This window comes from Gopherus evgoodei, chromosome 24 (genome assembly GCF_007399415.2).
Source record: "Gopherus evgoodei ecotype Sinaloan lineage chromosome 24, rGopEvg1_v1.p, whole genome shotgun sequence".
NCBI classification, from domain to species: domain Eukaryota; kingdom Metazoa; phylum Chordata; order Testudines; family Testudinidae; genus Gopherus; species Gopherus evgoodei.
Window position 1 is genome coordinate 6,729,823 of NC_044345.1, and position 12,984 is coordinate 6,742,806.

The 12,984-nt window shown below is 41.4% G+C and overlaps 1 protein-coding gene across 2 annotated transcripts in view; it reads left to right on the forward strand.

Annotated features, from left to right (window-relative positions):
• RPRD2 (regulation of nuclear pre-mRNA domain containing 2) overlaps positions 1–12,984 on the forward strand; it is a 40,745-nt gene that overhangs the window by 10,274 nt on the left and 17,487 nt on the right. For both annotated transcript variants that reach the window (XM_030541953.1, XM_030541954.1), the window contains exon 2: positions 7,143–7,272. In XM_030541953.1, coding sequence (XP_030397813.1) covers positions 7,143–7,272 — 130 coding nt within the window. The remainder of the gene's footprint in view (positions 1–7,142; positions 7,273–12,984) is intronic.

The window sequence follows — 12,984 nt, forward strand, 5'->3', positions numbered from 1 at the left end:
AGTCCAGTAAAATGTTCAGGTCATAAAGTTAGCTCTCCGGTGGATATCTTCCTAAATGACTATGTATAGTCAGTGTCTTGAAGCAGATGTGACTTAATGCTTCGGAAAACACATTAATAAGTAATCATTGCATACATTCGCACACTAGATGCAAATTCTTTGCATCTCATGATCTCACACACACGCCTTTAAAATAAGTTCACCATGGGCACTTGCCACAGGTCGTGCCAACAGCGCTAAACTAGCTTTGACTAACTCGTCCTGTAGCTTTTTTCATTTGATAATTTTATGGCTAAGTGCTGAAAAGATGTTGTCGTAACAGCTTTATTTTTAATTTTTGCTTTCTGAAGATAAAAGATGTAGAGATGAAATTGTAGACTTTACCACTGTGAGAATTAACCACTGTATGGCATGGGCACATTTACAGAGTGGATTAAAAGCACAGGTGCAACTACTGCTTACAACAGCTGATATAATAGGAATACGTCACTACCAGAACTGATTGTAAAGAAAACACTACCCGTTTACCTCTCCTCAAGGAGAACCTTGGCTTTGAGTTTTGGTAGACTGGTAAGGGTCAAAAGTTCCAGAGTCCAAGACCGTCCTCCTCAGGAAAACACCTGCCTTTAGTCCTCCAAAATTCAAATCTAGGCACATCAAGCTCCTCAGCTGTTGGTATGTCGCAGCCTGGCTCAGTTCCCCCTCTGTGGATGGACATCAGTTTGTTCTGCTTGGACTCAGTTGCTGGATCCCATGTACTTTTAAGCCTCCTGGCTCTGAGTGGTAACTGGTCACTGTCCCTCCTAGCTGTGGGTGTCTTAGGCATACTTCCAGATGCAGTCTCCATGTCTGACATCTTGGGCAGTGGGACTGTACCATCTGGCCTCAGCCCTCCATTCTTCTTGGAGCTCTTGTACATGATCCCTTAGAGTTTCCCTCATTGTGGGTGCTCTGATCTTCTAAATGAATCCCTTCAACAGCCATGTGGCAGGCAAGCAAGGAATACAGGCTTAGCAAAGGAATTTTTTAATCACAGGTACTTTACTGTTAAACGGTGCTGGAGAGATGCAGATCTTTGGAAAATATCACAGTCCTGAATGCTCCCTCTTGTGTCTCATTTCACCCTCCTGCGAGTTCTGGGTTTGGTCCGTGTCCATAAGCTCAGGGGTTCTCAAACTTCATTGCATGGTGACCTCCTCCTGACAGCAAAAATTACTACATGACCCCAGGAGAGGGGGCGGAGCCTGAGACCACCTGACTCAAACTAAAGCCCAAGGGCTTCAGACCCACTTCCTGGGGCTGAAGCCGAAGCCTGAGCCCTGCCGCCCGGGGCCAAAGCCTGAGGCTCCAGTCCCAGGCAGTGGGGCTCAGGCTTCGGCAACAGGCCCCAGCAAGTTTAACACCAGCCCTGGCAACCCCATTAAAATGGGCTTTCAATCCACTATGGGGTCATGTCCCACAGTTTGAGAACTGCTGGGCTAGAGGGCTTCCTGACTTCCCTCTCCTTACTCTGGCCTTCTGGCATGAGGTCTTGGATGGCCTCTCCTCACAGACCATTATCCCTTAAATGTAGTTTCTGACTCCTCTAGGGAATGTATCCAGGCTCAGGAACTCCAGCCTCCTCCCCAGACTAGACTTCGGTGTAAAGACTTCATTGTTTTTGTGGACAGGCTGGTAGTGGAGGGGTGAGAGCTATTGACCCTAGTTTGATCTGTGCCAGCTTCTCTCACTTAGTAATTCAACTAAATATAAACCCCCTACTACAGAATGGATGCTCTAATCCATAATGGAGGTTGCAATACAATGTAGCCCCTGAAAAGAAATGGTGGTTACTAAACATGATTGAGTTCATAATTTGACACAGACATACCCCAGTCTATCACATTGTGGCTCATAGAAAGAGACCTAGGCTGCTAGTTAGTCAGGGCTCATGCCATAATAGGATGGTAGAGATTATAGCTAACATTTTGCACACCTAGAACTTACTCTTCTAAACCAAGTTTGGAAAGGAATTTTCCCTCAACTCAGAGTGGCAGTGACCTTGGGTTTTTTCATCTTCCTGTGCACCATGGGGTTCACATCATTCTCTAAGATCATCTGTCTATATCTCGATTAATCAACTCCTGCCATTGCTCAGTTCGCCTCAGTCCCTTTTGCTCTGAGCCTGTGGCATACAGTAGCTTAGTCTCCTGAAGGCAGTTCTGTTTTGGTCTAATCCTTGTTCTTGGCTTGATGTGTGGGGGTGGTCGGGTGGTATTCAGTGGCAAGTGATATTCAGGAAGCCTGGATGATCTGGTGGTCCCTTCTCGCCTTACACTCTGATTCTAGTAGAGCAACTGTGATGTTGCCATGTGCTACAGCTTGCCAGTCATCAAACACAGACTTGTGAAATTAATTGAAATTTTTTCCAGCTTTGTACAAACTTATTTTAGCGGGGGTTGAGGGCGAGCTCATTTTGACAAATAAAACTTCTCACTGTATTTTCACTTCACTGAGGCCATCCTCTTGTCACCAAACAGCATATCCTTTGAGACCCATAAGTAGATTCCCCTCTCTAGATGTTTCCATGCAGGCAAACAGAGAGGTGCTTGATTCATTTAGCTACATCTCTTTTCCAGAGGTTCAGTAACAGCCCACAAGTGTTTGCATTAAGCATCCTTAACTTCATTCCTTGGAAGAAATATAGGGTGTGGCCAATGGTGGCTCAATAAATGAGGAGCAGCAAATATATAAGAAACTTGGCCACTAAGTGTTTAAATTTGCAGCATGTGAGTGATCACATTTCTCACATGTCTGCAACATAGTCTCTCTAGTGTATGTTTCCTGCCTGAACTATAAGTCTAGTATACATGGGAATGATTTTTCGGTATAATCCAAGGCGTGGATTTAAACCAATATGGTTATACTGGTATAACGCCTGTGTGGTCATTTTTTCTAGTACAGGAGTGCCATTTTTCATTTAGCTTGTTGTTTGGGAAGGAGTGTAATCTTAAATGAAATCTAAAATTCAGTCTTTTGCCTGAATAAAAGTGTGTGTATGGGGGGGGGGTGATTATACCAGTATAGAGTTAATTGATAAAACTTCCCCATGTAGACAAGGTCCTGGGTTCTGTAGGAAATATCTACACTGCAATATAACACCCACAACTGGTTCGTGTCTGCTTACTTGGGCTGCGGGATTGTAAAATTGAGGTGGAGATGTTCAGTCTCAGGGACCCTCCACCTCATGGAGTCCAAGAGCTCAGGCTCCAGCCCAAGCATCTACACAGCAGTTTTAAAGTCCCGGAGCCCAAGCCAGCTGACATGGGCCAGCGATGAGTGTTTTATATCCATATCCATAGAGACCTATTGCCTGGTCTAGATCATGTTATCCAACATGTCAAAGAGACACTGTAAGTGAATACCTCTGAATTCACAATAGGTAGATTAGAGGTACAATAGAACCTCCGAGTTATGAACATCAGAGTTATGAACTGATCAGTCAACCACGTGCCTCATTTGGAACCAGAAATGCGCAATCAGGCAGCAGCAAACACAGAAGCGAGTACAGTACTGTGTTAAACGGTCTACTAAAAATATAAAGGGAAAGCAGTATTTTTCTTCTGTAAAGTTCCAAAGCTGTATTAAGTCAATGTTCAGTTGTAAACTTTTGAAAGAACAGGAGTGGGTGGGTGAGCTTCTGTGGCCTGCATTGTGCAGGAGATCAGACTAGATAATCATAATGGTCCCTTCTGACCTTAAAGTCTATGAATCTATAATGTTTTGTTCAGAATTACGAACATTTCAGAGTTATGAACAGCCTCCATTGCTGAGGTATTTGTAATTCTGAGGTTCTACTGTAACAGCTAGAAAAATCAGAACATAGATGACATGGCTCCAAGGGAATCTCATTTGTCATCTGTTCAAGCAGGAAGTGTCCTGACTTACTTCCCATAAACTTTTTTTGTTACTATTATTTGACTGTTTACATGGTATGGAATGAGAGCAATGCAGTAAATGTTGAGTTATATCTCCTCTCATCTCAGTGAGCAATGCCATCAAATGAAAATCTGTACATTTCTCCTAACACTCTTACTTTTGAAAGTTAAAATATTTAGCTACTGGGTCATGACTTGTACAGGCCAGTTGCAGGGCAGCAAAATAAAATAAGCTGCATCTAGCACTTCCTGTATAGCCAAAAATAGTGACACAGCAGGGAACAACACAACAGCTGCGGAGTGAGGGGCGGAAGAGAATTTAATGTATCAGGAGATTTATCTTAGTATTTTCTGTATTGCTAATAACCATAATATCTAAATGTTGATATGTGATAGCTAGGGCTCTGCTCTGATTAGAACACAATACAGGATAGGCCTCTTTGCATATGCTTTATAATTGAAGCTAGAAAATTATGGGCAACATTTTTCCTTCTCATAGCTTTTCCCATTATGATGATAGAAATGTTTTAACTGAACACTATATGAACCATTCTGCCTCTGCTAAAGAAATGCATTGTAGAAGTGTCATTATGCAGTTCTTTTAATATGCTTCCTGAATTGAGTTCATGTTTGGAGTAGCAGTAATTTTGCTAAAACAGGTTTAGTGGAGTTATGGTTATATGAAAAATCATGCTCAGAACAATAGTCTGAAAGAAGTTTACAAATGGGGAATTTTAAAGAACCAACATTTTGTGTGCATGTTAGAGTACCATTGTATATGACCATGTACGATACCTTGTTGAAAGAGCATCAACAACTGAAGGAAAGGTTCCTTGAGGCTGCTGTAGTGGTGGTCCAGTGACTTTTAATGGGGTATATCCTGCTTCCCTCTGGAAGATGTTTGCTTTTCCTGCAGGAGAGGGTAGCACCTGTGCTACTGCTCTGATGCATGTTCCTTCCCTCAGTGGTGCTGGTAGGAGCATAGTAAAATTAGGGAAGACCTAGTTGGAATTGTATTGCTTTGGCCGCACTGTAGGGAAAGGAGCTTTATATAGGTGCACCAAAGGCATAATCATTTTGCTTTTCAGAAGTAGCAGAGGATTTACACCTGTTCTGTTTCAACACCTTGCTTTTCCCATGGCCCAACAGGAGCAGCAGGATCTAGGCCAGTGTATCACTGCAGTTCTGTTGCTGGGAAAGTGCTTTGTGCACAAGCAGCAATGCATGTATATTCCTTGGGGAAGAGGGAGAGAAGTGAGGCAGTAGTAAATGGACTAGGCACACAGAAGCAAAGCATCAGAGGACTGGCCTGCTTGGGTCTGTCAGCTTGTTCTTTGTGAGGAGGAGCTGGGAAGCAGTACACTTTACTGCTTTGGTAAGGCTGAGCTTTTCTTTGCCATAACCACTCTGAGTTGAATGAAGGTAATAGTTTCCAGAGGGTGCCCTGTCCATCCCTCCACAACCAGAGAAGTGCTTTGTTGTGTGACCTTTTGTGGAGGGAGTGAATGGGAAAGGAAGATGGGGAGTTTCTGGAAGCCCCCGGGAAAGAAACGGTGTGAAACGGAGAGTGGGGCTAGAGCAATAGACAATGGTAAATTTGGATCTTATGCAATAACTCTGGTATTGAATATGTGGAAAGTGCTCTCATTCTGTGGTGATGGGCTGAAGTATAAAGTTCGAAATTAGATTAGTTTATACTACTCTGTACTAAAATGGGTACTGTAGTGTGTCAGCTTGATTCAATTAAAAATTCCATTTTTAAATCCCATATCTGTTAAAGCCCTCTTCAAATATTTACTGAAGACTGAAAAAAATCTTTTAATAACATTTTTTTGACTTTTCACTGCTTTCTGTTGGTTATAAGGATCTTTTCTTCAAGGGAGAATGCTATACAGGGGAAAGCAAGTAAAGTGATTATACACAAAGCACTCTCAACCACAAAGTGAGCAAACTGAAAAATGAGGAAGAATAAATCTCAACAATTTAAATAATTGTAGGTGGTGTTTGTAGCTATTTTGGGTGCAAAACTTTCAGATAAACAAGCTTTCCAAATTGTCATTGATCCTGTATTGTAACTGCTTCCCATTTGCTAGTGTAATCCAATTGCTCTTCAGGTTAAAATCTGTCAATTATTTGTTACTTTCCTTGGTAATGTTATTCCAGTCACTGCACTCCATGTGGCTGTAGGCTAGCTGCCCAGCCAAAGAGACCCTACACGAGTGATTATTTTTTAGATATAGCAGGCTTCTTAATTATTAAATTTCTGTAAAAATATTTTTCGTAACAGTGCAGCCAAAAACTGCAACTACGGTGCTTCTTCAAAAGTTGTAATGGCCGCATACCATGCAGATTTTTTGGACCAAACTGACCTTTTCTCCTTCTAAGATCGCCATATAGTATTTATTTTGACCTTTTACCACCTCTTGATGTCAGTAGTCTTTCTAGTCATATGATCCCATGAGCTGAGTAAAGATTACAAAATTTACAAGAAGTCAGTGACCCTTTGCTATTAATTTAGTTTCCTTATATGGCCAACTTTAGACTAGAGACTTAGTACTTGTAGGAAGAATGCTTTCGCTTAGGGTATGTCTTCACTACTGGATCGGTGGGCAGTGATCGATCCAGCGGGAATCGATTTATTGCGTCTAGTCTAGGCACGATAAATCGCCCCCCTGAGCGCTCTCCTGTCGACTCCTGTACTCCAGCTCTGCGAGAGGTGCAGGCAGAGTCGACGGGGAAGCGGCAGCAGTCGACTCATCGCAGTGAAGAGACTACGGTAAGTCAATCTTAGTACGTCAACTTCCGCTACGTTATTGATGTAGCTGAAGTTACATAACTTAGATGGCCTCGCCCACCCCCACACCTCCAGTGTAGACCAGGGCTTAGTTGCACCTTTCATTCAAGGATTTTGAACCAGTTCCCAAAATGAAGTTTCACAACATACCTGTGCTAAATTAGTATTGTACGTAATTTTCAGATGAGGAAATGGAGGCAGTGAAGTGATTGCCCAAAGTCACACAGCAAATCTTTGTCAGAGCGATGCACAGAATTTGGGTGTCCTGACTTCCAGTCTCGTGTGTTAACTCCTAGTCCTGTCTTGTTACCGTTGCGCTATTAATAGAAATATTGCTGAAAAAAATCACATATTTATAAAATTTCATCAGAAATGCTAATAGTACTCTTTGCTTTGCAGTAAAACTGAATTTCTTTTCATTTTGTCTTTAGCTGCTTTTCCTCATCGATTGAATCTGTTTTACCTGGCCAATGATGTCATACAGAACTGTAAAAGGAAAAACGCAATTGTATTTCGGGATACATTTGCAGAAGTGCTTCCTGAAGCAGCTGCTTTGGTTAAGTAAGTGATATGTTTTGTTTATTTGTGGGCTAATAGCTTAAAAATGTGAATTAACTTGTGATAGCCCTAACAGATCTAGCTATATAAAACTGTTAGAAATATTTCAAAAGTGTTTTCTTATTTACTCAATAAATTGTCCCACTTTTTAAGATTATTAATGCACACATTCTGTTTTTTGCAAATGTGAAATCACCAAACTCTTGATTTAGAACATTGTTTTTATTGATTAAAAAAAAAATCTTCTGCTGGAGGGGATGTAAACAAAACTATGCCAATTGAGGATCTTGATGTGGGACAGGAATAGAAGGGAGTGTATATTTGGCTTTATGGAAGTTCTTAAACTGTGTGAAATATTTTTTAATTTATGAAGTGTCTGACTGGAGACATGATGAAGTGAAACATGAAGAAATTATCTGTAAAGTACCTAATATTCTGTACGTGCTATGTAAATAAGGTATAATTGGAGGGCTTTGATTTCTCCATTCAGGTTACTTTTTTATGCTCCCTTCCCTGTTTCAAAGAACATGCTTTCTAAAAAAACCAACAATGTGTGAAGGAAGACTGATGGGTTTTTTTTTTACTAGAGTCATATTCATTACAACACTTTCTCTTAATTTGCCTTCTATCTCCTTGATTTCTGTGCTTTCATCCTGCTCTTCACCTCCTTATTTTCACATTTATCTTAATCTGTATATGCTGTGGTACTTAAAGTGTTCTGAAGGGTTTAAAAGTCTCTCATAGAATCTTAGAAATGTAGGCCTGGAAGGGACCTCAAGAGGTCAGTTTAGTTTACCCCCTCATGTTGAGGCAGGATCATGGATACCTAGACCATCAGTGACAGATGTTTGCTTAGTCTGTTCTGATAAACTTCCAGTGTGAGCGATTCCAAAACTAGAATCCTGCAAGTCTCTGGTTATCCGCTTTAAATCCATGGACCATTTTTGCACATTCGATGCAGATTCAAATTTTGTTTCTGTGCAGGGCTCTATCCATAACCTCCCTTGGTAACCTGTTCCAGTATTGAACTATCCTTACAGTTAGAAAGATTTTTCTAAATCTTCCTTGCTGGAGATTAAGTACATGACTTCCTGTTTTACCTTCAGTGGACATGGGGAACAATTAATCACTATCCTCTTCGTAACAGCCCCCCTCCTCCTCCCCCAGTCTTCTTTCCTCAGGACTAAATATGCCCAGGTTTTTTAACCTTTCCTCAAAAAATCAGGTTTTCTAAACTTTCCATCATTTTGTTGCTCTCCTCTGGACTCTCTCCAGCATGTTCACATCTTTCTTAAAGTGGGGTGCCCAAAGCAGGACACAGTACTCCAGCTAAGGTTTCACCAGTGCTGAGTAGAACAATTATCTCCTGTATCTTACCCATTGCTGTTAATGCACCTCAGAATGTAAGTCTTTTTCACAACTGCATCGTATTATTGATTCATATTCAGTTTTTGATCCACTATAACCCCAGATTTTTCCGTAGTATTGCTGCCTAGCCAGTTATTCCTCATGTTATATTTGCACATTTGATTTTTTTTTCCTTCCTAAGTATAATTCTTTGCATTTGTCTTTTTAGAATTTCATCTTGTTGACTTCTGACCAATTTGTCAAGGTCGTTTTTTGAATTCTAATCCTCTTCTCCAAAGTGTTTGCAATCCCTCCCATCTTGGTGTTGTCCACATGTTTTATAAGCATACTGTCCAATCCATGTCTTTAATGAAAATATATAATAGTACCGACCCCAAGACAGACCCCACTAGATATGTTGTCCCAGTTTGACAGTAAATCATTGAGAGTTACTCTTTGAGTATGTTTTTTTCAACCAGTTGTGCACCTACTTCATCTGTACAAGATGAAAACTTTCTAAAGCTTCTGATCATATTTTTATTTGTTACTTGACACCCTAATTGCTGGGCTGGACTGTAATTTTACTTTATGATCATGCAGAAGGTCTGTGAAGCAGGCAATGCCTATTCATTCATAAATACTAATGTGAAAGGATCTTTTGTTTCTTGAGAGTGGATGTACTCCTGCTGCTCATTCCCCAAGTGAAGTTCTAACCGTTTTGTGGCAGCTTAATAATTTTCACAGAAAGATAGAGCCTTTAGAGTTGTTTTGTATCTATCAGAGGGCTAACTGTGTTAGTCTGTATCCCCAAAAACAATGAGGAGTCTGGTGGCACTTTAAAGACTAGCAGATTTATTTGGGCATGAGCTTTCGTGGGTGTAAAAAACCACGAAGAGGTGGGTTTTTTACCTATGAAAACGTATGTCCAAATAAAACTGTTAGTCTTTAAGGTGCCATTGGACTCCTCCTTGTTTTAGAGTTGTTTTAACTTTTATTGGGGAGTTTCCATCTTGCTTTTAATTGCATCTTTTCATTTAGTGTTTTATGTAATGGTACTCTCTCTGTGAAGAAGCAAAGAAGAGCTGTCCTCATTTTTACAGATGTGAAAAGAAGTAAAGTGAGCTTAAGTGACTTGAATGCCAAGATCATACCAGATGTCTGTTGTAGAGGCAAGAATAAAACTTGACCTCTGTGCTGCCAATCCTGTGCCTTAACCACAAGACTATACTTTCTCCAGAGTGCCTTTCAGTTATGTTATAAACTCAGATGCTACGATTTTATGATTTAAAAAACATGACCAAGCTTTTGAGGATATACTTGCAGTGCGTTCACTTTGGGGAATGTATTTTTTTCTATTATAGCAGAGCACTAGCTTTCTACTTAGAATGACTATCCTAAATGTTCTAAAATCCATATGCTGACTTGAATTATCTTGAAATTTGTAATGCGTCAGAAGAGTTTGGTAGTGTTAGTGATCCAAATTTGAAGTCATCCAAGCAAGGTTTTCAAGATACAGCGCTTCCCCCCCCCGCCCTCCCCAATATAGCATTTTACAAAATCATCTTGTTCAAACGTGTGTGTGGCTCTAATCTTCAAACTGATCTGAGTTGCTCAGGATTTATATCAGCTAGTGCATGGCTCTCACTATCCCTTAGAAATATTGAAGCGGTTATTCAGGGTTAAGTTAGGTACGCCAGGTCAGCACATGCCTAAAAGAGTGAAATTAGTATGTTTAGCAAGATTAGGGGTCTGTTGAAGAAAAAGGATTTCCGGGCCGCCTGTTGTAAAAGTGACATGCTGTGGTTACCAAACCTGAGCTGTACCACTGCGTTAGGAGCATAAATTCTACCGTGGGCAGTTTTCAGAGAGTGTCTTGTACACATTCTTTGCTCTCTGCCTGCATTCTGCAGGGGCAACTTTTTGTACATTTTTGTCTTGAGATCAAAGATTCTGGTTTGAGTGATATTTTAAAATGCTCTAATATCTCTGCTTGCAAGAGGATATTAATTTATAAGTGTTGGCAAGGAAATTAGCATCAAATAGAGGGAAGCTAGACTCTGGAAAGCATTTAGGATAATGTGATCTTGTTTCCTGAACAATAGGCCTGCGTGAGATCAGAGGAAAGCTAGTTGCTGCATCATTTGGTTAAGGAGTTTCTGAACACAGCGCCTCCAGCATGGGCTGCTGGGGAATATGGGAGGGTGGTCAGATTAATGTTTCCGGGCGGGTGGGGGGTTAGAGCAGTGCAAGGGGTGTGTGGATTGTGTGTGCACGGAGAGGATAAGGGGAACTAGGGGATGAAGATGGGACATTTGGAGCTGTGGCAAGGGGAGGAGGATAAATGGGAGTTGGGGGATGCTTGGGATGTGGGAGGGGAGAGGTGGGAGGCTGAGGGGGGGAAACATGGGGGTGGATCACTGTAGAAGTCGGGACTGTCAGCCCCACATTTTCCCCATTCCATTTGAAGCTACCCTGCCCCCTCCCCCCCCCCAGGCTGGGTTGAGTGGTGGTGGGAGATTCATAGCCCCATCTCTCTGTGGTTGGGGGCTGGAGGGAGATGTGCCTCAAACAAAAGTGAGGGATGGGGTAGCAGGGACCCCCAACCCTCAGGCGGATAGCCCCCCTCCCCCCTTTGTGTGAGCAATGATCTCAGAAGGGTCCTGTTTCCTGGGGAGGTCTGAGCCCTCCTCCGGGTCTGAAGATAAGCTGGGATCTGGGGAGCGGGGTCCTTGCCTCCCTGTGTGTGGATCTGGTATCGGGGGACCATGCCCACTATGAGAGTCAGTTTATCCGGAGTCCTTCCTCTCCTGGCAAGGTCTTAACCCCTCTTCCTGCCCCCTATGTTGTGAACCTGGATACTACATGCCCAAAGGAGAGGGGATAAGAACATCCACTGAGATGAATGGGGTAACTCCCACTTCTCTGAGCTATTGTTTCAAGATGTATTCATCTCCATATATTCACCATTTTGTCAATGGAGTAATCATTACCAAGGAGCCAGAGGCAGTGGATGGAGAGAGGTGAGCTCTTGTACATGGGGAGGGGGGACACACGACAGAGATGCTGTTGAAAAACAAAACCCAAGGAAATATAAAAGATGCCTTATGTGGAAAGTGGCTAAATTTAAACCTCTGAAAATCAGGAAGTATAAAGTTAGGGTATTCTCCATCCACTATAATGCAGCCTAGTTTTGGGTATGTCTACAGTACAGATGCTGCGCTGTAGTGGAGACACTTGGTACAGAAGGGGTTTTTCCATCATTCTAGTTAATCCACCCCCTCGAGGTGGCAGCTAAATTGATGGAAGAATTCTTCCTTAAATCTAGCAGTGTCTGTATCAGAGCTTAGGTTATCTTAACTGTGTATCTTGGGGTGTGTGAATTTTTCACACCCCTGAACAAGTGTTCACCCACAGGTGATAGTGTTTTTGTCTTTTATCATCTTCCTATGTGAATTCATTCAAGAGCATAATGAATGTCTGGTCACACCCACATAATTTTTACTGGGGCCTGTGATGGACATGTGTAGGATCCATGGATCTTCAAAGGTGTCCTGTAGGGGGTTCTGATCATTGTAGCAGTGGCATAGTATGTCTGTGTCCCTTTCATTTATGCTGTTCCTACAATTCTGTTGGCTCTGAATGTTAGTTTCCTGTGATCAAAAATAGTAAACTAATTTCATATTTCAATAATGCCGTGTTTAACTCTAAAAAGTCCGATTTTACAGCTTTAATGTATGTTGTATAGCAGAAGAGCCCCAAAGAGAAATGAAAATGCAATAAAATAGATGCTATTTAACTTCTACATCATAAAATGTATCTGTATTAAACACTTTTAGTAATATAGGTTGTGTTTGTTGATAGCGTGAAACTCTCAGACATTAAAAATTGGCACTTCACCTGATGGTGCAAGCTTAACCCCACCCTATTTACCCTTCAAATAATCTTGTACTCAGTTAGGTGTAGCACCTTTTAGACATGTCAGCTGAAGAATCTACATGTAACAAAGTAGTTCTTAAGGAGGTTGGTTATAAAAATAGTAGCACCATAAGCTATTATGTAGGTCTTCAGGGCAGAATGGAAACTACCAAATGGCTAATCATTAAGCACAACATGAGTTTGGGGACAGATCATAGTTAGGCTACTCATTCTCTTATAGCTGAATGTAGCTGGCCACAAGGGAAAGCTGAAACTAACAAAAATATTCATATACATCAACGCTAAGGAAAATATTGAACTTCCAGGAACATTAATTACATAAGAAAATGAGGAAAAACGTATATGGAAATTAATAAACGATGATGGGGGAAAAGACCCATAAAACCATCTACAAAGGCAGTATCTAAATTAGGGAAATGAATTCACCCCTCA